Source organism: Vulpes vulpes, chromosome 15 (genome assembly GCF_048418805.1).
Source record: "Vulpes vulpes isolate BD-2025 chromosome 15, VulVul3, whole genome shotgun sequence".
In the NCBI taxonomy this organism is placed as follows: domain Eukaryota; kingdom Metazoa; phylum Chordata; class Mammalia; order Carnivora; family Canidae; genus Vulpes; species Vulpes vulpes.
This window is the reverse complement of record NC_132794.1, coordinates 45,579,810-45,607,303: the sequence shown is the minus strand read 5'-3', so window position 1 is coordinate 45,607,303 and position 27,494 is coordinate 45,579,810. Positions and strand designations below refer to the sequence as shown.

General features: G+C 40.5%; 1 protein-coding gene across 1 annotated transcript in view; it reads right to left on the bottom strand.

Annotated features, from left to right (window-relative positions):
- FAM98B (family with sequence similarity 98 member B) overlaps positions 1-6,818 on the bottom strand; it is a 43,216-nt gene extending 36,398 nt beyond the window's left edge. The window contains exon 1 of the mRNA XM_072738228.1: positions 6,701-6,818. Coding sequence (XP_072594329.1) covers positions 6,701-6,771 — 71 coding nt within the window. The 5' untranslated portion in view covers positions 6,772-6,818. The remainder of the gene's footprint in view (positions 1-6,700) is intronic.
- Positions 6,819-27,494: the final 20,676 nt, after the last annotated feature.

Below are 27,494 nucleotides of genomic sequence, written 5' to 3'. Positions count from 1 at the left end.
GTTTGCAATCTTAATCTTGTTCCTTCTACTCTGTTCTCCCAGCTCCCCTTCGTAACCATGTTCATTATTTTGGGGCTGCCATTCCATGTTTTTAAATATAAACATATATATATATATATATATATTTCTTTTTTAGATAAAGGTAGTTCTCCACTATACACCGTTCTCTTCCTTGGTCTAAACACATACACACTCACACTCACATACATTTTCATATACAGCAGACCCTTGAACAACACAGGGGTTAGGGGTGTCAACCCCCACGTGGTCACCAATTTGCATATAACTTTCTACTCCCAAAAAACTACTAATAGCCTACTGCTGATGGAAGCTTTACTGACAATATAAACAGCCAATTAACACATACTTTATATGTATTACATACTGTATTCTTACTATAAACTAAAAAAATCTTAAGAGTTTCACAGTACTGCACATATATTTACAGTAAAAAGCCTATGTATAAGTGGACCCACACAACTCAAATCTACGCTGGGTCAACTGCACTGGAGATCAGCAGAGATACTACTCAATTATTTTTAGGTGTACAGTACTCTATTGTCCGGAGTATTATGTCACTAGTAAAGGACATTTGGGTTATTTGCAGTGTTTTGCTCTTATAAAAAATTTGGCAAATTTTTGTTAGTTTATACCTGGGATAGATTTCTAGAGGCGGGATTATTGGGTCAAAGGGTAAATGGGCATGTAACTTTGCTACATGCTACTAAATATTCCTCTACAGGGGTTGTACCATCAAAGTCTAAGAGTACCCATTTCCCCCATAATTCACCAAAGTTGTCAAGCATATAGATTTTTTTCACCATCTGGTATCTCAGTATAGTTTTCATTTACATTTCTCTTAAGAACAAGGATGTAAATCTTTTCATATGTTTAAAGACCATTTGCTTTTGCTTTTTCTCTGAATTCTCTAGTCATACCTCATGAAGGGGGAATATTTTCAAATCCCCATTTTACAGGTAAGAAATCAAGGCTTCATGAGGTTAAGACACCTGCCTCAAGCAGCTGGCCAGGTACAGTAGCAGACATGCATTAACAGATAAAGATACAGCCATAATAATGATAGTTATATTTATTTATAATTCATTTAGTCTTCACAGCAATGCTTTGAAGTCAGCATGATTGATCTTAATTCTGGAAGATCAGAAGATAAGTAACTACGTAATTATATGAGGATTGAAATCTAGAGTTGAAACCACACACTCCGTGTGAACTCAAACTTCTGTCTATGCTAATACGGAAAGTAAGCAAATAACCTGGCCAGGTGACACAGCCAGGTAAAGGGAGAGCTGTAGACCACTGTCTCTGCTCCTACAGGAGAAGACTGATTCTTCTACATGTTACTTTTCCTCCATATCTCACAGTGCCTCTTGAGATTTAATAGTAAAGATCTTCTTTCCCCAACTTGTTTTCATTTCTATAATAAAGAAATAATCATTAGCTCTTGAATAAATTTAATTCATATCATTGGTGATGTTATTTTTAACTGAAATGCCATTTTTTTTTGAAATGCCAATTATAACATTCAGTAAAATTTTTTAAATCACCAAAAGTATGGAATTTAGAAGGGAATAAAACCCCACAAACTCTAGTGACTCAGCTCATCAAGTCAGGTAAAAATAGAAAGAAGAAAAATGAACTGAACATCTAATAACAAGCATAATTATAATGGCAACTAACACCAAATACTGCTCTTAAGCTAGGCCAGTGCCGTGTGCTTTATGTGCATTATCTCTCTTAATTGCCACAATTTCCTGTAAGATAGGATTATTATGTTCTTAGTTTGTTCTACATATTTTTATTTAATTAGGAAAGGGTTACTTATTCCAAACACTGGGGACACTTCCCCTAAACTCCCAGGGCCACCTATATGGGAACCACAATTGCTGGTCTGACACTGCTACAAGCTGGGTGATCCAAACCTTCAATCCATTAGGGCTACTGGCAAACCCCTACAGACAATAACCAGTGCCTAATTTGCTTTCTCTTTTCCATTTCCATCAGCCAACATATAAAATATGAGACCCTTTCCTTCCCTGTCATTTATACAACCTACTGGCTTGCCTCTGATCCAGCTCTCCACTTCCAGCTTCCCAAACTCTTCCTAAGGTTTTTGCCCTCCTTGCTTCCCAAAACAGCATCCATATGTATCACTGGTCCCCCAACATCTTATAAATACCTCCTTCTCTCTCTAGGCTCAGAGCACACTCTTTCCCTTGTGGTTCTCCCCTGTTAATTGCCTGGACACACCCCAGCACTCCCTGTGCTCGGTTTTCCTCTCTATTCCTATGTCTGCCATTTGTCTGTGTGCATATCCTATGCAGTACCCTGAGCTCTCAATTCCTGAACCTTCCCTTTTCTGACCTTTGCCACTACAGGTCAGCGAGCCACCCCTCAGACCTTTCCATCACGGGGAACTACTCTACTTCCAAAATCAACAATTCGAACCTGTCACTCCCTGACCACAACCTACTACCTATCCTTTCAGCTTGCTCTTTTGACCACTCACTTACAACTATCCATGGATCTCATCTCTACCTCCATTCCATTGGTCACTCCATATTCTCTGTTTTTCCCACCTCCTTGCTGTCTTCATTTTCTTCCCTTCCTAATTTAGATTCCAATGTGCATCATTTCATTTTGGTGCTCAACAAATACTTATTGAAGAAATGAATTCTGATACCATCATCTCCTTCAGCTCTACTATCCAATCAATCACTAAGTCCTACAATGTGCACTTTTTTCCAAGTCCAAATCCACTGAGTAGTCTTCACTTCCTGCCGTACTAAATTCTCCAACCTTACTGAGATAATTTTTCAAACTAGATACCTGAACTTTCCCTTTTTTATTTAAAATCCTTCAATCATGTCCCATTGCTATTATGGCAAAGAACAAAATTCACAATGCAGCCTAAAAGGTGCTTCACGCCTTCAATCAAATCTTCCAGTATGTTGGCCATTGCTCTCTGCCCTCCAGCCACATGGGCCTTGTTCCAGTTATTCTAACACAGCAAGCTCCTTTCCACTTCAAGGGCTTTCACACTTTATTCTTACTTTAAGGACACCGTTGTCCTCCTTTCCTATCCAACCTCACCTAGTTTACTCCTGTCTTCCTCCTGTCCTGTCCTTACACAGGTCCTCCTGTCATGTCATGTCACCCTGCTCTCTTCCTTTAAAGCGCTTATTACAAATTTTAATGTTTGTGCGATCATATGTTTCTCCATTGGACTATAACACAGGGACAGGGATCAATTTTGCTCACCAATGACTTCTCAGAAGTTGTGCTCAATAAATAACCAAAATAAACTTCCTTCCATAATGCTGATTCTCAACTAGGCTGTGAAGTTTTTTAAAAAATATGCATGCCTATACTGCACCACTAAACATCATGATCCAGTCAGTATGGTAAAGAACAGACTGGAACATTTTATTTTACAAGCTCTATACAAGATTTTGATGCACAACCATGGCTAAGACCTACTCTACAAAATCATAGATGGTCAAAACTAAAAAAAGACTTCTGAAACCATGTGCTCTAGCCTCCTCCTTTCAGATGAGGAAACAGTTATTCCCACCCAGTTTTCATGTATATTACTGAACTCTTCTTTCACATAGATTTGCCCTTTTAATTCCTCCCTTTAGTTTCCAACTTTACCTGAAAAACTAAAGTACTTCCACTAATATCCTGTATGTTTCAGTCACAACAGTATATGCATTATTCACAAACTACAGGGATACTTTAAGTGTTCAATTACAACACATATTGTAAGTAAAAACTACTTTCCACATTTCATTATCATTGTAAGAAAAATCAAGCTTCAAAATCTCATCCTCAGTTATTCCAGGAAAAATCAATTCTAAAGTATATAAACTATTTCAATTTTCTTTTTTTTTTAAAGATTTTATTTATTTATTCATGATAGACACAGAGAGAGAGAGAGAGAGAGGCAGAGATACAGGCAGAGGGAGAAGCAGGCTCCATCCAGGAGCCCGATGTGGGACTCGATCCCGGGTCTCCAGCATCACACCCTGGGCCAAAGGCAGGCACCAAACCACTGAGCCACTCAGGGATTCCCAACTATTTCAATTTTCATATTGAATAATCTGAAATAAATTTTCCTTGGTAAAAGTCAAGATTATAGCAAAGTTCATTTTTCAAAACACCTATAATAGAAACAAATTCAGGGCACCTGGGTGGCACAGTTGGTTAAGCATCTGACTCTTGGTTTCTGCTGAGGTCCTGATCTCAGGGTTGTGAGCCTGGGCCACTCATGAGGGTCTGTGCTCAGAGTGTAGTCTGCTTAAGTTTCTCTCTCCATCTCCACCCGTCCCCTCAGCTCTCTCTAAAATAAATAAATTTCTAAAAGAAAAGAAATTCAAGTAATGAAAAAAAAAATTCAAGGAATGAAGAGAAAAAAGCACTGACTTTCTGTTTTTCATACACTTTTTTAAGATTTTATTTATTTATTCACAAGAGACAGAGAGAGAGGCAGAGACACAGGCAGAGGGAGAAGCAGGCTCCCTGCAGGGGACTCAATCCCAGGACCCCAGGATTAAGACCTGAGCCAAAGGCAGAGAGAGGCTCAACCACTGAGCCACCCAGGTGCCCCTCTTCTTCATAAACTATTTACAGAATCATACTACTTTTATCTGAAAGACTTGGGATCTCAAACTACTTGGGGTCTATACACTTCTAGTAAGTATTTTAACTTCTTGTTTTGCTTACCTCCTTAACCAAGTTAGGTGAAAATTTCACAGAATAAAAATGCCCCTTAAATAATCAGTGGCTCAATTCTTTCATGTGACAAAACATTTACTCTGGATCTACTAAGTGCAATGCCCTGTAACACTGCAAAGGAGGTGTTACTGGGGTCCAAAAGGAGCAACTGATAGAAGAGCAAGTATAGTTCTAGAAAAAAACGAAACAAAAAAAAAAAAAAAATGGGTTGGGGGTTTCAAGCTTCACAATAGAACTGCAACGGAACAGCCTACCCCATTCAAGAAACTCCAACATTGGGGGGCTTGGGTGGCACAGTCAGTTAAGCATCTGACTCTTCATTTGGGCTCAGGTCATGATCTTAGGGTCCTGGGATTGAGCCCCGCTTCCAGCTCCTGCTCAGTCTGCTGAAGATTCTCTCCTTCTCCCTCTCTCCCTCGTGCTGTCTTCTAATAAAGAAATGTAGAAAGAAAAGAAAAAGAAAGAGAAAAAAGAAAAGAAAGAAAAGAGAAGAGAAAAGAAAAAAGAAAAGAAAAGAAAAGAAAAAAAGAAAAGAAAAGAAAAGAAAAGAAAAGAAAAGAAAAGAAAAAAGAAAAGAAAAGAAAAGAAGAAAAGGAAGGAAAGGGGGATCCCTGGGTGGCGCAGCGGTTTGGCGCCTGCCTTTGGCCCAGGGCGTGACCCTGGAGACCCGGGATCGAATCCCACGTCGGGCTCCCGGTGCATGGAGCCTGCTTCTCCCTCTGCCTGTGTCTCTGCCTCTCGCTCTCTATCATAAATTAAAAAAAAAAAAAAAAAAAAGCATGTGCAGGGGGATCCCCGGGTGGCGCAGCGGTTCGGCACCTGCCTTTGGCCCAGGGCGTGACCCTGGAGACCCGGGATCGAATCCCACGTCGGGCTCCCGGTGCGTGGAGCCTGCCTCTCCCTCTGTCTCTGTGTGACTATCATAAATAAATAAAGGAAAGGAAGGAAAGAAAGAAAGAAAAAGACTCCAGCATGTGGCAAGGGAAACCGTGCAGATGGCTTCAATCTCTTTAAGTAAGGTGTATTTTTTTTTCTTAGTCTAAACTGGCCGTATGTGTACGCTGTCCCTTCCTTGAACTTTTCATCCACCCATTCATTCAACCCTCATTGATTCTTGCAGACCTCACTGCAGGCTGTTGCTAGAGCAAGGCAGGCAAGGCTCCTAGTTTCCTGGTGCTGGGGGTGCAGGGGGCTGGCAGTGCAAGAGACGCTTAAGAAACAGCCAGGACGAGAGAACTCGGGATGAGGACAACAGCGGTGAGTAAAACCAGGCTGGGGCTGGGGCTGGGGCTGGGGCTGGGGCTGAGCGAGGCTGCTCTGCAGGAACCGATCCCTCCAGGAGTTCTCGGGGCACTCAGCATTCTTGATGGCCACTTCCCGCAGACGCTCTGCGGCCGCCCAGGACTGCGTGACCGACTCGCATCCTGGCAACGCTCTTCTCGCCCTGCCTAGCACACAGAAGTGCATTGATCACTGCAGATCACCAGCACGCTAATAGGTGGCCGGCGAACGGATGAAACGGTCGAATGAATGAACCCACAGCCGACTTGCGACACTTCTCGCGCCGCAGGTCACACGACAGCCCCCGGCCGCCGTCGGGGCCCCTGCACCCCCGCCCAGGCCCGGGCGCCACAGCCACGTCAAAGCACATCGCCCGCGGGGCAGGGGCGCGCTCCGAGGGCGCTGGGGGCAGGCGGGGGCCTCCAGGCCAGGAGTTCGGAAGAGGGGGCCGCGCGCCCCGGCTCCCCGGCCCCGCTCCACCCCCCCGCGGACCGGTCGGCCGCCTCCCTCTTAACTCCGTCGGCGCCGGCGGGAGCGCGGGAACCGAGGCCTCCACCGAGACGCCGGAGCCGCGCGGAGGCCCGCGGGGAGGAGGCCGCAGCGGCCGGCCGAGCGGGGGCAGCGCGCAGGCTTCCGGGCGGAGGGCGTCCCCGGGAATACCCACCCCAGCGCCTCCAGGGTGTCCAGCACGTCCCCCTCCATCGTGAGCTCGGGACCCGACTCCGGCCCTCTCATGGTCCTGCGGCCCGGAGCTGTACGGCGCTCTAAGAAGCCCGCCGGAAACCCGCGTCCCGGCGCGCAGGTTCCGGGCGGAGTCCCAGCTCGAGCGCCGGGGGCCCGCGGCCCAAGCGTTCCGGCCGGAGGCGGTGCGCGCTCGGAGGGGGCGGGGGGGGCCGAAGCCGGCGGCGGCAACGACAAGTTTTGTGAGTGACAATGAACCACGGTCCTAGAACGGCCCTAGAGAGGACGGTCCTAGAGAGGTCTCTCCGTGCCGGGTCTTTCCTGGGTGTTGAAATCAGTCTTAGCGAACGCGACTCGACCTATCAGACTCCGGACCTCTCCCTTCTGATAAGCCCCGAGATGAAATCCTCATCTCGGACTACAGCTGGTTTATGATCTCATGTATCTACACCCTTTTTTTTATTTATTTTTTTATTTTTTTATGATAGGCACAGAGAGAGAGAGAGAGAGAGAGAGAGAGGCAGAGGGAGAAGCAGGCTCCATGCACCCGGAGCCCGACGTGGGATTCGATCCCGGGTCCCCAGGGTCGCGCCCTGGGCCAAAGGCAGGTGCCAAACCGCTGCGCCACCCAGGGATGCCCCTGCACATGCTTTTAAATCGGTCTGTACAGCAATGCTCCAACTTCAAAGAAGAAACAAAGGGAAAAAGTAACACGTGACGCTCTTGTTACCCTGTGACACCTGTATCCGCGACGTGAGCAGGAGCTTGCGCCTCTCTGGCCCCCCCGCCCCCCCCCCCGTAGACGCCTACGGCCTGCGGGTCCCGTTGCTGGCACGGCATGGGGGAGCTGCGTGGGAAACAGAAACGCCATAGGCAGGGTAGGATAGTTGATGTGATTTCCCAAAATTGTGACTGACTCTCCGTAAAGTTCCAGACAAAACAATGTTTCCTCTGTGCACCACTCATGGAAAACAGATTCTATCTAAACCACGCAGAAAATGTCTTAGGGTCCATATGTAAAAGAGAGTCAGGATATAAAGGGTGAAACTCGGTTTGGGTTCAGGTCATGAACTTAGGATCCTCATATCCAGCCCCCCGAAGGGCTCAGTGCCCACTTAAGATTCTCTCTCTCCCACCCTCTTCCCCCTTTCTCCCTCTAAAACAAAACAAAACAAAACAAAAAGTAGTGACATCACCTACATGAATATCCAGTGGGATTATGAAAAGTTGTGCAGACACGTAACTATTGGCCCTTGTAAGGTACTGTCTCCTGCTTTGCAGAATACAGCATCCCTTGCCCCAGTCCACTGATAGTAATGCACTTACCACTCTATTATTCTACAAATAAAAAGCTTACTCATAAAATTGTAAAACTCTGAGGGATCCTTCCCACAAGTTTGAATCAAGTTCACTAATGACTGCTTTAAGGGCAGCAGTGTGGCTCGGTCAGTTGGGCGTCTGCCTTGGATTGGGGTCATGATCTCAGGGTCCTGGGATGGAGGCCTGAGGGGTCATGCTCCCTGTTCAACAGGGAGTCGGCTCCTCCCTCTGCTCCTTCTTTTGCTTGTGCTCCGTCTCTCTGTCAAATAAAATCTTAAACAACAACAACACAATGACTGCTCTACCATATATCTCAGGCTTCAATATAAAATTATTTACAGTTTAATGTATCTGAATTCATCTCTAAACCAAAGGGAGAGAATGTATATTCTGAATGGTTATTGCCTCCTTCAAACAACTGCAGTCATAGAAAATACTATTCTTAGTATTCTTGGCAAAAAAGTCTCTATACACCAAACAAATGAGGTAACTATTCTTTATTAATATTGATATTGAATGTTCTGTGATTTTTTCTTAAAACTGAGGCACAGAAAAAAAGATGAAAAATACAAGAAAAAAGCATGACAGATATATGGGAAAGATAAAAGGGCAGGTGCTAGAAGAGATTCTAAACTCAGAAGAAAAGAGCATTAACTATAAATACTAGAAATGAGAAAAAAAGACTGAAAATAATTACCTAAGTGTGAATCTCAAAAAGCTGAAAAACAAGTTAAATCCCAGAAAACAAATAGGTAGGAATAACAAAGAGACATCAATAACAGACATCATTGAAATGGGAGAAAATAGAAACAATTAAGTCAAATTTGCCTTTTTTTTTTCAAAAACTAATACTATTGACAAACCTTAGCCACCTTGATCAAAAATAAATAAATAAATAAAAGATGACAACACAGGTAATCAATATCCAAAATGGAAAATCAAAAATGTCATTACCGTTCATCAGACATTAGACAGTTAATAAGAAGATGTTAGGAACGACTTTATGCAATAAATTTGAAATTTTTGATGAACCTGATAAATTCCTTGAGAAACAATTTAACAGAAATAATATAAAGTAAAACTTAATATGAATAGCTTCATATCTATTAAAGAAATCAAGTTTACTAATTAAACTTCACCCATGAAGAATACTTCAAGCCTGGATTGCTTTTCTGATGAATATCTCAAAACATTTAAGAAATAAAGAACACCTATCTTATACAAACTTTTCCAGAGACTAGAAGAACATGGAGCATTTTGCAATGATTTTTATAAGGACAAAATTACCTTAACACAGACATCATAAGGATATTACTAAAAAAGAAAATCTGAGAGTGCCTGGGTGGCTCAGTAGTTTAAGTGTCCAACTCTTTGATTTTGGCTCGGGTCATGATCTCCAGGCCATGAGATCAAGCCTGCATCAGAGTCTCTTTCTCTCCTTCTCCCTCTGCCCCTCCCCATTGAGTGCTCACTCTCTCTTGCTCTCTCTCTCATAAATACAGAAAGAAAAGGAAAGAAAAGAGAAAAAAAAGAGAAGAGAAAAAATTCTGTGGACCAATTACTCGTAGGAACAGAGAGCTACACTTAGTTAATTGAGTGTGCAAAAGTCACACTCAGATCTTTACAATACGTGGTGCTGGGCCAGTGGGATAGCCAAATCTTGACCTATACCTCATTCTACATACAAAAAATTAATTCCAGATGGGCTGTAGGTACAAGTTAAAAGATTACCAAAGTTTCTAGAAAATAACACTAAATAGCTTCATGTACTTGGGATAGGCAAAGATTTCTTAAGCCTATTGATAAGAGCTTTTGTGTCTTAGGAAATTTTTGCCTAATTCTACAGGACATGAAGGTACTCTATATTATCTGGACTACTTTTTCTTTATTAATATCAAATTTGTGAAAAACACCCTATTACAAAGTTGAGAAGATAAGCTACACAAGTAAGGGAAAATATCTGCAATACTCACATCTGACCGGGGTTCATATTCAGATCATGTAAAGAAATTCTTCAAGCCACTTAAGACAACTCAAAGGGGACAACTGGTCAAAAGACTTGAATAGGAACTTCACAAAAGAGAGTGTTCAGGGATCCCTGGGTGGCGCAGCGGTTTGGCGCCTGCCTTTGGCCCAGGGCGTGATCCAGGAGACCCGGGATCGAATCCCACGTCGGGCTCCCAGTGCATCGAGCCTGCTTCTCCCTCTGCCTGTGTCTCTGCCTCTGTGTGTGTGTGTGTGTGTGTGTGTGTGTGACTATCATAAATAAAAATTTTAAAAAGAGAGTGTTCAAATGGTCAGTAACTATATGCAATAGTGCTCAACCTCACTGTCAGTAAACAATGCAAATTAAAACAATAACTGTCTACAGACATAGAGATCTCTATATACAATTTCTAACTCCATAAAGAATGGTTAGAATTTCACACACACACAAATAATTGATGATACCTAGTGTCAGCAAGAATGTAAAAACTAGAATTCTCATACATTGGGAGTGTAAACTTTGGCAGGGGTTGGTGATGAATTAAAGAGTATTTGTTAAGGCTAAATCTATACAGGCTTTGTGGCCAACACCAACAGCCATGTACATGAATGTTCATAGCAGCCAAGGATTAGAAACAATCCAAGTATCTATTTACAGTAGAATGGATAAATAAATTAAGGTATAGTCATACAATGAAATGCTATATGCAATGGAAATGGGTAACCAGCTGCTACGTTACAACATCAATGAATCTTACAAACACAATATCGAGCAAATGAACACAGGCATAAAAGAGTTCTTTATATAAACTGCATGATTTGAAAGCAGACAAATGATAGAAGTCAAATAGTGATTTTCTTTGGAAAGGGATAACAACTAGCAGAAGTACAAGAGAGGGGCTTCTCTGGTGTTGTAATATTTAATATCTTGAACAGATGTTTAATTTACAGAAATTCATTGCACTATACACTTAGGAATTCTTTACTTGTTTCTATGTATGCTTAACCTTAACTTTTAAGTTACTTTGAAGAGAGTGCCATACACCCAAAAATGGTTAAAATGGCAAATTTCATGTTATATATATGCGGTAATCAAAAAATAACGTAAAGTGCTTGAAACAATGTCCAGTATATGGTAAGCACTTAATAAATGGTATCAATTTTCTTAGCCTGGGTTCCTTAGAAAGCAGAGTTTGAGGCAAAAAGCTTAGGGGCTAAGACAGTATCAGTCCTTTCAACCCTCGGAAGAAGATGGATGGAAGAAGGGAGCAGGGCAGGAAAGGGGAGCAAATATGTGCAGCCAAATTGGCCACAGCTAGGAACAACAATCGGTCAGCTGTGTCTGCACTGATGTCTTATGAAGCAAACGTATTTCTCAGATATCTCTCACTAGCAGCTCGCTCACGTCTCCACCTGTCCAAGTTTGCTCCATGCGAACAATGACTCCCTCACACTTCCAGGTTACTTGTACACCTCAGCAGCTACATGGACTCCCCAGGGCAGGCAATACCAGGCACGTGGCATGGGTGTAACTCTAGAGTATACCCATAAGCGCAGCCATGACAATGAGGCCTACAGCCTGGGGGTGCAAGAAAAGCAGCAACAATGGTCTCCCTAGCCACTTAAAAGCACAAGATGCTAGGGGCTGCTCTGGCCAGAACCCCATGCATGTGCATGAGCTCTGGATGCTGCATGAACTAAAGCCTGTCCGTTTGGCCCTTGCTTCACTCTGAGCCACCTTGCACCCTCTTAATATATTTGGGACTAAATCCCTCCCTTCTTCCCTGACAGGAGAGATGCAAGATAACTGTCAAGGTAGTGGACACTGTCACCTCCTCAAAAGACTTTAAAATGGTTAGCAAACCAAGCTAGAGTCCTTGATGGTCCAGGTGGTCCAAGGTGTAATAGGTGCACATTATCTTCCTCCTCCATTACTATGTTTCCCGCATTCTTGGCAGCATTTCAGTTCATCTAAGTTGGCAGCCATGTTTGCTGAAATTAACCATTTGCAGTCATAAAAGGGACAAGAGCAACAAGAAATGCTCCATTAAAGATTCTGCATTTCAGATAAATTCCTGCCTTCATGGTGTAGCAGCGACCTGAGATGCTCATGGTAAACACCTGTCAGTAGAGTAACTATTGTTTGCCTCCAAGTTCATGGGCAGAAGGAGCCCAAATTACAATAAGAGAGTTACTATCCTCAGTCAATATCCTCCCACCCTGTGAATCAGGACCTCTAAGAACCTACAGTTGATGAACCTGTAAGCACAAATTCCATAGGTATGTCTTTGGGAGTGATGGTGAGGGAGCCAATCCTACTTTCTCCCCTTAGTTCCTGGGCCCCTGTATTCTAGCTACTGGGTACACCACTACAGATTGGCTGTTGGTTCAACTCATATACCTTTAATTGGAAATCAGCACCCCAGCCTGCAGAATGTTGAGCCTAAGCTCATGAATATTCAATAGACCATTTTGCCATTCTATCAGGACATTCTTCTCTTGGGTACATGGTAAGTAGCACCTGTAAACACTTTGGTGTTTCACCAATTCTCTCATCATCTTTGCCATAAAACATGTCCCTTATTTCAAGGTAATATTGTCATAGGTAAGATGTTCTGTGAACCCTTAACAGGTGAAGCATGCAGAGAAATTGCGAGCAAAAAAGATAAACCCTAATCCAAATTCACAACCCTCTCCAAAATGGAAGGTAACCAATCTTCCACCAGGTGGCTGGCTATTATCCCTAAGGAAAAAGCCATATTCAGGTCTCCGCTGCTGGCATGTTAACCTTTAGTAGTGCAGTAATGTACTTCCATATATTTGCTCTCCTTTCCTGCCCCACTTCCCTCTTCCACCATTTTTGTTTCCCTAGGATCAGACATATCAATAAAATGTTAGGACTTAAGCTTTCACCTCAAACTTTTTTTTAACGGGAATCCAAACTAAGACAATTGATAGCATTAAATGTTTACTATGTACCCAACACTGTTTTAAACACTTTACCTGATTTACTCATTTAAAATGAGTAAACTTTTTAAAAGAAATTGAAAGCAAAACATATATATGAATAAGTGCAGCCTTGATGAAGGGAAACTCAGGGTTTTTGGGGGAAACAAGCAGCTAGAGGTCCAAAGGGAAATCCAAGGAGGCACATAAAATCTATGAAAAACATACGCATGCAGGATGTGACTAATATGCCATGCTGGATCTGACTCTTGCATACCTCTCCAAACTCATCTCCACATCATTCACTACCCTGGCCTCTGATCAGTTTCTCTGTTGAACTGTGTCCTCATTCCTTAGAGAGTGTTCAGTAATAATTTGTGGAATGAATGGAATGGAATAAAACAGAACCATAGTATCCAGAGATACATTGTTCTTGATTCTGCAAAATTCTAAAATTTCTGACTTAATTTCACCTGTTATCAGAAGGTATTAACTTCTGTGGCAATTTCTAGATTTCATTCAGATGAATTTTACCCTGAAGACATCAGTAGTAGTCTAGGACATGATTAGGCAGTTACTGAATGGTTTGATTACAGAGAGGAAATGATAGTTCCCGTACTCAGGACTAATTATGTATGTTCCAGTCCTGGTGCAAAATGAAAAAGCTAAAATTTATTAAGAATTCAAGACAGCAACAGTAGAGCATTAAACCAAGCATTGAGCTCTGGTAAGAGCAGATTTGTTTTAAGTTCACAGGTCACATGCACATTAAGCTGGCCCTCCTTGTACATCAAAAGGCCCAGAGGAGTTTATGAATTCTAACTTTGAACCACTGAAGGCTCTGCAGCAAAAACTGTACTTTTTCGCATCAGCCTAGAGAACCTATCTGACTGATCTTAATACAGACTGATATATTCAGAAAGATGGTCTGTGTTCAAACTTACCTTCTGGACCAAGGAAACTATCTCTGTCTTACTAGTTGCCAAGGACGCGTCCCACCCCCTTCGACTGTGTGTATAGAAAAATCCAAGGAGAGTGTCTACTGAGCATCACACAAATTAGAGAAAACAATGATAGCCAAAAACTCTTCTTGATACCAGCTCTGTGGGCCCCTAACTCTAGAAATAAGACTCTAAAAGATAGATATGTGGGACTGTGTTTTTGACCAATACATAGTTACTATGAAAAGAATTTGAAGTGGGCCCTCACAAAGAGGTATATTCAAGGGGTCTAAGAATATCTTGAGGGGTGTTTACAGGAGATACAATATATAAAATTCATTGGAACACTTGCTGTCCTTGAAATTAGGTGTGGGGGGAGCACATTTGGAAAACACATTGGGATTTGAAATAAGATCCTTGAATTTGCATAATAGAACCTAGAATAGATTCAAGATGAATACCTGACTTGAACTAACCAGATGTCTGGAGATGGGACGTTCTGCTTTCTCCGTGACACCAACTGTGATTATTTTCCGGTGCAACTCAAGCCAGACCTTCAACGTGGCACTGGGAACTTGGTACGACGAATGGCTTTGCAAGTGGATGTAGCAGGTACCTCCTTGCACCTAGGACTAAATATTCTGAAATTATGATATCTTAATTTCTAATAAAAGGTTCATTACCCAAGCTGGGAAGAGATATTATTGTGAACCCCAGAGAAAAATGGGTGGTACCCAGTTAATGCAATATTATGTACAGTATAGGCTTCCAATTATGACATGAATAAGTTTGGAGAATAAAAGATACAGCATAGGGAATACAGTCAATGATACAATAGTAGTATTGTATGGTGACAGATGGTAGCTACACTTGTCATAATCACAGCATAACATAGAGAGATGACAAATGGGGATCCCTGGGTGGCACAGCGGTTTGGCGCCTGCCTTTGGCCCAGGGCGCGATCCTGGAGACCTGGGATCGAATCCCACGTCGGGCTCCCTGTGCATGGAGCCTGCTTCTCCCTCTGCCTGTGTCTCTGCCTCTCTCTCTCTCTCTCTCTCTCTGACTATAATAAATAAATAAAAAAATTTTAAAAAAGAGAGATGACAAATCACTGCATTGTACACTTGAAACTAATGTAATATTGTGTGTATACTCAAAAGCTTTTTTAATATTATGTATGATAGGGTAAGCTAATTGCTATAAAACCTCAAAATCTCAGTGAATTAAGATAATTTTACATCTTCTTCATGTCATAGTCCTGTGAAGTGTTTGGTGGGAGGGTATGGCATATACATTGTCACCAATGCCATATTCGGTTTAGCAGAGTAACTTTGCCACTCTCCCATCAACAGGTTGGGTTTATTTCTCTATTGAATCAAGGCAAGCCTGGTGGCTACTTTAATCAATAAAATATGGTGGAAATGATGCTGTGCCACTCCAGATAAAGTCCTTAACTTGTTGGTTACTTCTATTTCCTGCCTTTTAGCATGTATACTTGCAAGAGGCTTCTTCTTAGAATCCAGAAACCAGGCTAAGAGAACTTGGAGCTACACAGAGAGGCCACATGCAGGCAGTTCAGTGGATAGCCTCAGTTGAGTACCAAACAGATAGCCAGCATCAGCTGTAAGTATGACAGCTTGGTCAACCATCTCAGTTGATGCTCAGATGACTGCAGTCTCAGCCAAGAATGGCCTGCAATTGCATGAGAGATCTCAAGTGGGAACCACAAGGTGAGCCTAGCCAACTGACAGGCCATAACAAATAATAATACACTGCTGTTCAAACCAGTATGTTTGGAGGTGGTTTATTATGTAACAGTAGATAACCAAAACAAGTATTTTCTATACAGTGATTCAGGGACCTAGGATCTTTCTTGTAACTCTGCTATTGTGACACATAGCAAGCAAAGTCAGCAAAGAAAGGAAAATGAAAGAATGGTAGATTATACAAAGAATTTCATGGTAATAGCTGGGGGCATCACAATGCCAGATTTCAGGTTGTACTGCAAAGCTGTGGTCATCAAAACAGTGTGGTACTGGCACAAAAACAGAAACATAGATCAATGGAACAGAATAGAGAGTCCAGAAGTGGACCCTCACTTTATGGTCAACTAATATTCGACAAAGGAGGCAAGACTATCCACTGGAAAAAAGACAGTCTCTTCAGTAAATGGTGCTGGGAAAATTGGACATCCACATGCAGAAGAATGAAACTAGACCACTCTCTTGCACCATACACAAAGATGAACTCAAAATGGATGAAAGATCTAAATGTGAGAGAAGACTCCATCAAAATCCTAGAGGAAAACACAGGCAACACCCTTTTTGAACTTGGCCACAGTAACTTCTTACAAGATATATCTATGAAGGCAAGGGAAACAAAAGCAAAAATAAGCTATTGGGATTTCATCAAGATAAGAAGCTTTTGCACAGCAAAGGATAGTCAACAAAACTAAAAGACAACCTACAGAATAGGAGAAGATATTTGCAAAAGAATATCAGATAAAGGGCTAGTTTCTAAGATCTATAAAGAACTTATTAAACTCAACAGCCAAGAAACAATCCAATCATGAAATGGGCAAAAGACATGAACAGAAATCTCACAGAGGAAGACATACACATGGCCAACAAGCACATGAGAAAATGCTCTGCATCACTTGCCATCAGGGAAATACAAATCAAAACCACAATGAGATCCCACCTCACACCAGTGAGAATGGGGAAAATTAACAAGGCAGGAAACCACAAATGTTGGAAAGGATTTGGAGAAAGGGGAACCCTCTTACACTGTTGGTAGGAATGTGAACTGGTGCAGCCACTCTGGAAAACAGTGTGGAGGTTCCTCTAAGAGTTGAAAATAGATCTGCCCTACAACCCAGAAAAAAAAAAAATTTGGAGGGGGGGCGTAAATCCCCAAAAATATCTGTACCCCAAAGATACAGATGCAATGAAACACCGGGACACATGCACCCCGATGTTTATAGCAGCAATGTCCACAATAGCCAAACTGTGGAAGGAGCCTCGGTGTCCATCGAAAGATGAATGGATAAAGACGATGTAGTTTATGTATACAAGGGAATATTACTCAGCCATTAGAAACGACAAATATCCACCATTTGCTTCGATGTGGATGGAACTGGAGGGTATTATGCTGAGTGAAATAAGTCAATCAGAGAAGGACAAACATTATATGGTCTCATGCATTTGGGGAATATAAAAAATAGTGAAAGGGAATAAAGGGGAAAGGAGAAAAAAATGAGTGGGAAATATCAGAAAGGGAGACAGAACATGAGAGACTCCTAACTCTGGGAAACGAACTAGGGGTGGTAGAAGGGGAGGTGGGCGGGGGGTGGGGGTGACAGGGTGACGGGCACTGAGGGGGGCACTTGATGGGATGAGCACTGGGTGTTATTCTATATGCTGGCAAATTGGACACCAATAAAAAATAAATTTATTAAAAAAAAAGAATTTCATGATAAGGCCTTGAAAAAACCACTTCACTATCTGCTTACAATGCACAGATTAAAACTCAGTCAGTCACATTATCCCAACCTATCTGCAGAGAACCTGGAAAATATAGTCTACCTGTGTACCTAGAAGAAAAAAAAAAAAAAAGGTTGGTAAAGCCATTGCATTTTTTTTCTACCACAATATTCTTTCAAAACACTTATCTCTGCAATTAGAAACTTATCTCCACATCTGGCAGAAAGTATCTGACTAAATGCTCTTGATCCCACTTGCTGGATAGACATAACTCTCTCATTATGGCTCTTTCCTGAAAGTTTTTTTTTTCTAGTACTGTGGATTGTAATATTGGCCTATGCTGCTGTATCAGCCCCCATATCTCAGAATTCTGTTGTTTAGGAACTAATCTACAAGAAAATAAAAACAAAAACAAATCAGGAATAAAAACTCAACTCAGGGACACCTGGTTGGCTCAGCAGTTGAGCGTCTGCCTTCAGCTCAGGATGTGATCCCAAGGTCCAGGATAGAGTCCCACATCAGCCTCCTTGCAAGAAGCCTGCTTCTCCTTCTGCCTAGGTCTCTGCTTCTCTCTCTGCCTCTGTCTCTCATGGATAAATAAATTAAAAATCTTTAAAACAAACCACCTCAGATTAGCTTATGTAATAATAGTTTAGATACCTTAAAAGTCCAAGTCTAGGCCTCACACATAGATTTATCAGAGTGCTAGCTCTAATTATCCATTTCTCCATGAATCCCTGTGCTTTGGCCTCATGGCTAACTTCATTTTCGGAATGATCCCCTTTATGGGCAGTAGGAACGAGGCCACATGCTTCTTCATTTACAAAGGCAAAGAAAGAATGGCTTCCCAAAACCATTGGGAAAAAAAAGAGCCAAACTAGAACTTCATCTAATTGAACTTCCAATCATTCGGTACATTGGAGATGATTGGTTGCCTCCCTGATACCCATTCCCCATTCATCTTTCCTAATAGAACTTCAACTTAGACATGAACATCTTCTCCATGCAACCATAAGCATAAGGTAAGCTGGTCTCACGTTCTCTCTCTCTCACTCTCTCTGCCCCTTCCCCTCTAAAAAAATGTCAAAAATTAAACATAAAGAGAGAATATTAAAGGCAGCAAGGCAAAAGTAACTAATTACATACAAGGGAAAGAAACTCCATTAGGAAATCAGCTGATTTTTCAGCAGAAATGTCACAGACCAGAGCAAAGTAGCATGACATATTCAAAGTGCTGAAAGGAAAAAGCCTACAACCTGGAATATTTTACTTGGCAAGGTTATCATTCAGAACTGAAGAAGAGATAAAGAGTTTCCCAGAAAAATAAAATTAAAGAAGTTCATCACCACCAAATATCAAACATACTTCTTTAGGTGAAAAAGAAAGGTCATAACTAGAAGAAAATCATGAAAGAAAAACAATCTCACTAGTAAAAGCAAATATATAGTAAAGGCAATGGAGCAAGCACTTATAAAGATTATATGAAAATTAAAGACAAAAGTAGTAAAATCAACTATATTTCTAGTAATTACTTTCAGGATACCCAAAATAAAAAGATGTAGAGTATGATGTTGAAAACAAAATGGGAAAGGGGTGTAAAAATGTACTGCTTTTAGATTTCATTTGAACTTAAGCAACCACCAACTTAAAATAAATTGCTATATACAGAGTATGATATATGAACCTCATGGAAGTCACAAACCAAAAGCCAATAACAGACACACAAAAATAAAGAAAAAGGAATTCATGCATAACACTGAAGACATCATATCACAAGGGAAGAGGGCAAAAGAAGAATGAAACAGAGAAAAAATACAAAACAACCAGAAAAACAACAAATGGCAGTAAGTACATACCTATCAATAATTACTTTAAATGTAAATGGACCAAAAGCTCCAATCAAAAAACACAGGGTGGCTAGGTGGAGTTAAGATGGTGGAGGAGTAGGGGACCCTAAGTTTTTCTGGTCCTTCCAGTAGAGCTATATAGTTATCAAATCATTCTGAACACCTGCGAGATCAATCAGAGATCTGAGAAAAGAAATGCTGCAATTCTACGAGTTGAAAAGCGATCACTTTTTGGAAGGTAGGAGGTGTGGAGACTTGAATCCAGGGTGATACATCTGAGGACATGGTGGCAGGAGGGAGCCTGCTTAAGGAGGCTACTGCAAAGCATTATAAGCAGCAGAGTGAAAAATTGGACCTTTTAGAAGTCTGCTACAGTGGATACATCCCTGGCTTAAAGGTGCTCAGGTGGCAAGGCCGAGCAGAACCCCAGGTGGGACAGTGTAGTCTCAGGACTCCCCGGGTCACAAGAAGAACAAGGGTGCCTGAGTGGGGCAAAGCTCCCAGGCCTCAGAGTGAGGAAGCCAGCTAAAACAGTGAGTCTAGGTGCTGGCTGTCTGCTTGGTGTCGCCATAAATTGCGAACTGCTGCACTGTCATGCCACTGCTTTCCGAGCAGGGGTCTAGCAATAGGCAGAAACCCCCTTCCCTCCTCTGGAAGGAAAAGCATGGGTTGCACTCCAGGAATGGGTAAAATTTGGAGTTTTGAAACTCAGTCTGAGATAAAAAGGTTTGGTTCCAGGCCAGGTGAACAGAGTTCTGACAGGAACCAGGGAGACAAGAGTGACTGACTACTTTTCTATGAGGGCTCCCTGAAGAGTGGGGGGCACAGTCTTTCAGCTCCCAGGCTAGAGACCAGACCAGGGTGCTACCATATTCGTTTTGCCCATCAGTGCTGAAAGTCTTCAGGGAGCAAAACATCACCACATGGTGGAATCCAGAGCCACTCACACTGAGCCCAGACCCCTGGCAAGGGAGGTGCATTTCCACAAGTGCAAGGGCACCTGAGAATCTGCATGATAGGCCCCTTCCGCAGACGACCAGCAGGTGCAACTGGCTAGCACTAGTTTATTGATCATAGAGGTCTACAAAGCTTCAGTCTAGGGGAAAATAGTATATAACATTTTTTATATTCTTTATTCTTTCAGTATTATTTTTTCAGTTATTTTTTTCAACTCTTAAAATTCTTTTTTAATTTTTATTTATATATATGTTATATATATTCATTTTTTATTTCCTTTCATTGCATTTTATTTTATTTCATTTTATTTTTGTGTATAAGTTTTTCTTTCTTTCTTATTTTGGGATGTAGTTTCTTTTAACAAGCAGACCAGGGACACCTGGGTTGCTCAGTGATTGAGCATCTGCCTTCAGCTCAGGGCGTGATCCTAAGGTCCTGAGATTGAGTCCTGCATCAGTCTTCCCACAGGAAGCCTGCTTCTCCCTCTACCTGTGTCTCTGCCTCTCTCTGTGTGTCTCTCACAAATAAATAGTCTTTAAAAAAAAAAAAAAACAGGCAGACCAAAACACATCTAGGATCTAGATTTTTTGAGGGGGGTGTCTTGTTTTGTTTCTTGTTTGGTTTTTTTCTTGTTTTGTTTTGTTTTCTGGTTTCTTTTTTCCTATTGTGTTTGCCATTATTGTTGGTTTTTTCTCTTTCTTCTTTTCTGGACAAAATGATGAGATGGAGAAATTCACCCCAAGAGAGAGAACAGGAGGTAGTATTCACTACTAGGGATTTAATCAATAGAGATATAAGTAAGATGGCTGAAATAGAATTTAAAACAATTATAAAGATACTAGCTGGGCTTGAAAAAGGCATAGAAGACATTAGAGAATACCTTAGTATAGAAATAAAAGAACTGAAATCTAGTCAGGTTGAAATTAAAAATGCTATTACCAAGATGCAGTCTGAAATGGAGGCTAAAAAAATGAGGATGAATGAGGAAGAAGAGTGAGTCAATGATATAGAATATAAAATGATGGAATATAAAGAAGCTGAAAAGAAGAAAGATAACTACTAGATCATGAAGGGAGACTTAGAGAACTCAACAATTCTATAAAACAAAATAATATCCAAATAACACAGGTCCCAGAAGATGAGGAGCAGGAGAGAGGAGCAAAAGGTTTATTTGAAAAAATTTTGGCTGAGAACTTCCCTAATCTGGTGCAGGAAACTGGCATTCATGTCTAGGAGACACAGAGAAGACCCTTCAAAATCAATAAAAATATGTCAACACCTCAACATATAATACTTACTGAAACTTGCAAATTTCAAAGATAAAGAGAAAATCCTGAAAGCAGCTCAGGACAAAGAGGTCCTTAACCTACAAGAGTAGAAACATATGGTGGGAGCAGACCTATCCACAGATACTGGGCAGGCCAGAAAGGACTAGCATGATATATTCACTGTGCTAAATGGGAAAATTATGCAGCCAAAAATACTTTATCCAGCAAGGCTATCATTCAGAATAGGAGAGATAAAGCCTTTCCAGTACAAACAAAAACTAAATGAATTTCTAAACACTAAACCAGCCCTGCAAAAAATAATAAAGGGGATCCTTTGAGTGGATAGAGACCCCAAAAGTAACAAAGACCAGAAAAGAAGAGAGACAATCTACTGGAACAGTGACTTTTTAAAAAAAAGATGTTATTTATTTATTCATAAGAGACACAGAGAAAGAGGCAGAGACACAGGCAGCGGAAGAAGTAGGCTCCCCACAGGGACTACTTGTGGGACTCAATCCCAGGATCCTGGGATCACAACCTGAGCCGAAGGCAGACACTCAACCACTGAGCCACCCAGGCACCCACGGAAAAGTGACTTTACAGGTAATACAATGGCACTACATTCATATCTTTCAATAATTACTCTGAATGTAAATATACCACATGCTCCAATCAAAAGACATAGGGTATTGAATGGATTAAAAAAAAAGACCCGTCAATATGCTGTTTCCAAGTGATTCATTTTAAACTCAAAGAGACCTCCAGATTGAAAGTGAGGAGTGGGGAACCATTTATCATGCCAATGGACATCAAAAGAAAGCTGGAATATACATCCTTAGACAAACTAGATTGTCTTAAAATTTTTTAAAGATTTTATAAATTTATTCATGAGAGAGAGAGAGAGAGCGCGAGCATGAGTAGGGGAGGAGTACAGAGGAAGAGAGAGAAGCAGACTCCCCACTGAGCGGGTTGCCTAATGCAAGGCTTGTTCCCAGGACTCTGGGACCATGACCTGAGCCAAAGGCAAATACTTAACCAACTGAACCTCCCAGGAGCCCCAGACAAACTAGATTTTAAACCAAAGACTGTAATAAAAGATGAAGAAGGACATCATAATAAAAGGGTCTGTCCAACAAGAAGATCTAACAATTGTAAATATTTATTCTCCTAATTTGGGAGCAACCAAATATATAAACCAATTAATAACAAAATTAAAGAAACTCATTGATAATAATACAGTAACAGGAGACTTTAACAGCCCACTCAGGGCAATTGACAGATAATCTAAGCAGAAGATCAACAAGGAAACAAGGGCTTTGAATGACACAGTGGACCAGATGAATTAACAGATATATACACAGCATTTCATCCTAAAGCAGCAGAATACACATTCTTCTTGAGTGCACATGGATCATTCTCCAGAATAGATCACATACTGGGTCATAAATCAAGTCTCTACTGATACAAAAAGACTGAGATTAAACTATGCATATTTTCAGATGACAATGCTTTAAAACTTGAAGTCAACCACAAGTAAAATTTGGAAGGATCACAAATACATGGAGGTTAAAGAACATCCTACTAAAGAATGAATGGGGTAACCAGGCAATTAAAAAAGAATTTTTAAAAATACATGAGAGCAAATAAAAATGAAAACATGATAGTTCAGAACCCTTGGGATGCAGCAAAGGTGATCCTAAGAGGGAAGTATATAGCAATATGGGCATTTCTCAAGAAACGAAGTCTCAAATGCACTATCTAACCTTTCACCTAAAGGAGCTAGGAAAAGAACAGCAAATAAAGCCTAAGTCCAGCAGGAGAAGAGAAATAATAAATATTAGAGCAGAAATCAATAATATAGAAATCAAAAAATAGTAGAACAAATAACAAAACTAGGAGCTGGTTCTTTGAAAGAATTAATAAGATTGATAAACCCCCAGCCAGACGTATCAAAAAGAGAAAGGACCCAAGTAAATCATGAATGAAAGAAGAGAAATCACAATGAACACCAAAGAAATACAAAGAATTATAAGAGCATATTATAAGCAACTTTACACCACCAAATTAGGCAATCTAGAAGAAACGGATGCATTCTTCGAGGTGTATAAACTACCAAAACTGAAACAGGAAGAAACAGAAAACCTAAACAGACTGATAACAAGCAAAGAAATTGAATCAGAAATAAAAAATCTCCCAACAAACAAGATTCCAGGGCCGGATGGCCTCCCAGTGAAATTCTACCAAATATTTAAAGAAGAACTAATACCTATTCTTTTGAAGCTGTTTCAAAAGATAGAGAAGGAAGGAAAATTCCAAATTCATTCTATGAAGTCAGCATTATCTTGATCCCAAAGACAGACAAAGACCCCACTAAAAAGGAAAATGACAGACCAATACCCTTAATGAACATGGATGCAAAACTCTCACCAAGTTATCAGCTACTAGGATCCAACAGTACATTAAAATGATTATTCCCTAGGACCAAGTGGGATTTATTCCTGGGCTGCAAGTGTGGTTCAACATCCTCTAGTCAATCAACATGATACACCACGTTAATAAAGAAAGGTCAAGAACTATATGATCCTCTCAATAGATGCAGAAAAAGCATTTGACAAAATACAGCATCCTTTCTTGATAAAAACTCTCTCCAATGTAGGAATAGAGGGAACATATTTTAATAAAATAAAAGCCATATATGGAAGAGCCATATATGAATATCATCCTCAATGGGGAAAAATTGAGAGCTTTCCTCTAAGGTCAAGAACACAATAAGGATGTACAGGATGTACAGTCTCACCACTGTTGTCCAACATGGTACTGGTATTGGGAGTCCTAGCATCAACAACCAGACAACAAAAGAAATAAAGGCACCCAAATCAGCAAAGAAGTCAACTTTCACTCTTTGCAGACATGATACTCCATGTAGAAAATCCAAAAGACCACCAAAAAATCACTACAACTGACACAGGAATTCAGCAAAGTTGCAGGACATAAAGTCAATAAACAGAAATCAGTTGCATTTCTATACATTAAGGCAAAAGAAAGATAAATCAAGGAATCAATCCCATTTACAATTGCACCAAAACCCATAAGATACCTAGGAATAAACCTAATTAAAGAGGTAAAGGATATGTACTCTGAAAACTATGTAACACTTAGGAAAGAAATTGAGAAAGACACAAAGAAATGTAAAACATTCCATGCTCATGGATTGGAAGAACAATTTTTTTCATATTTTATTTAAATTCAATTTGCCAACATATAGTATAACATCAAGTGCTCATTTCATCATGTGCCCTTCTTAATGCCCATCACCCATTTACCTCATCTCCCCCAACTACCTCCCCTTCTACAATCCTTTGCTTGTTCCCCAGAGTTAGGAGTCTCTCATGGTTTGTCTGGAAGTATAAGTATCATTAAAATGCCTATACTCCTCAAAGGAATCTATACATTCAATGCAACCTCTATCAAAATACCATCAGCATTTTTCACAGAGCTGGAACAAACAATCCTAAAATTTGTATAGAACCATAAAAGATCCCAAATAGCTAAAGGAATGCTGAAAGAGAAAACTAAAGCTGGAGGCATCACAATTTTGGACTTCAAGCTGAATTACAAAGCTATAATCATCAAAACAGTGTGGTACTGGCACAAAAACAGACACTTGGATCAATGGAACAGAATAGAGAACCCAGAAATGAACCCTCAACTCTATGGTCAGCTAATCTTCAACAAAGCAGGAATGAATATTCAATGTAAAAAAGAGTCTCTTCAACAAATGGTGTTGGGAAAATTAGAAAACCACATGCAGAAGAATGAAAGTGGATCACTTTTTATACCATACACAAAAATAAACAAAATGGATGAAAGACCTAAATGTGAGACAGGAATCCACCAAAATCCTAGGGGAGAACACAGACAGTAACCTCTTTGACCTTGGCCACAGCAACTTCTTGATAAACATGTCTCCGAAGGCAAAAGAAACAAAAGCAAAAATGAACTATTGGGACTTTCATCAAGATAAAAAACTTTTGCACAGCAAAGGAAACAGTTGACAAAACCAGAAGGCAACCTACAGGATGGGAGAAGATATTTGCAAATGCCTTATCAGATAAAGGGCTAGTTTCCAAAATCTATACAGAACTTAACAAACTCAACACCCACAAAACAAAAAAATCCAGTGAAGAATTGGGCAGAAGACATGAACAGACATTTCTCCAAAGAAGACACACAAACGGCAAACAGACATTTAAAAAAATGTTCAGCATCACTCAGCATCAGGGAAATACAAATCAAAACCACAATGAGATACCATCTCACACGGGTCAGAATGGCTAAAATTAACAAGTCAGGAAACAACAGATGTTGGCAAGGATGCAGAGAATGGGAGCCCTCTTACACTCTTGGTGGGAATACAAACTGGTGCAGCCACTCTGAAAAACAGTGTGGAGGTTCCTCAAAAAATTAAAAATAGAGTTACCATATGACCCAGCAATTACACTAGTCAGTATTTATCTAAAGGATACAAACATAGTGATTCAAAGGAGAACAGCACCCCAATGTTTATAGCAACAATGTCCATAATAGCCAAACTGTGGAAGGAGCTGAGATGATGTCCATTGACAGACGAATGGATAAAGAAGATGTGATTTATATATATATATATATATATATATATATATATATATATATATATATATATGAATATATATAATGGAATATATATATATATAAAATATATAATGGAATATTACTCAGCCATCAGAAAGGATGAATACTTACCTTTTACATCAACATGGATGGAACTGGAGAGTATTTTGCTGAGTGAAATAAGTAAATTAGAGAAAGACAATTATCATAGGGTTTCACTCAAATATGGAATATAAGAAACACAGTGTAGAGGATCATAAGAGAAGGGAGGGAAAACTGAATAGGAAGAAATCAGAGGGAGACAAACCATGAGAGACTCTTAACTACAGGAAACTGAGGGTTGCTAGGGGTGGGTAATTGGTGATGGAGTAATTGGTGATGGGCATTAAGGACAGCATGTGGTCTAATGAGCACTGGATGTGATATGCAACTGATAAATTATTGAACACTACATCTGAAATTAATGATGTACTATATGTTGGTTAGTCGAATTTAATTTTTTAAAAGAGGAAATGTGCAAAGAACTGTAATTGACATTTTTTCCAAAGTAGATATATGAATGGCCAACAGATACATGAAAAGATGCTCAGCATCACTAGTCATTAGGGAAATTTAAATTTGAAACACAATGAGATATCATCTCATGCCTGTTGGCATGGCCATCATCAAAAGCACAAGAGATAACAAATTCTGGCATGGGTATGGAGAAAAGGGAACCCTTGTGCACTGTTGGTGGGATTATAAACTGGTACAGCCCTACGGAAAATGGTATGGAAGTTCCTCAAAATTTAAAATAGAACTACTATATGACCCAGAAACTCCACTTCTGGAAATATAACAAAGTGAAAATACTAGCTCAATAAAGTATCTGCAGCCCTGTGTTCATAGCAGTATTATTTAGAATAGCCGAGATGTGGAAACAACCTGTGTCCATCAATGGATGAATGGGTAAAGAAGTTGTGGGATGTGTGTGTGTGCATGCACCTACATGTATGCAATATAATGGAATATCATTTGGCCATAAAAAATGAGGAAATCCTACCATTGGAACAACATAGATAGAACTTGAAGCCATTTTGCTAAGTAAAACAAATCAGATAGAGAAAGATAAATACTGTATGATCTCATTTATGTGTGGAAGAAGGAAGGAAGGAAGGAACGAAGGAAGGAAGGAAGGAAGGAAGGAAGGAAGGAAGGAGCCACAAAACTCAGAGAAAAGGAGATCAAATTTATGGTTGCCAGAGAAGAGTGTTGGAGAGGGTGAATTTGAGGTAGGTGGTCAAAAGGTACAAATTTCCAGTTTTAGAATAAATAACCAGAGATATAATATACAACATGATGACTATTATTTTCACTGTTGTAGGATATATAGGAAAG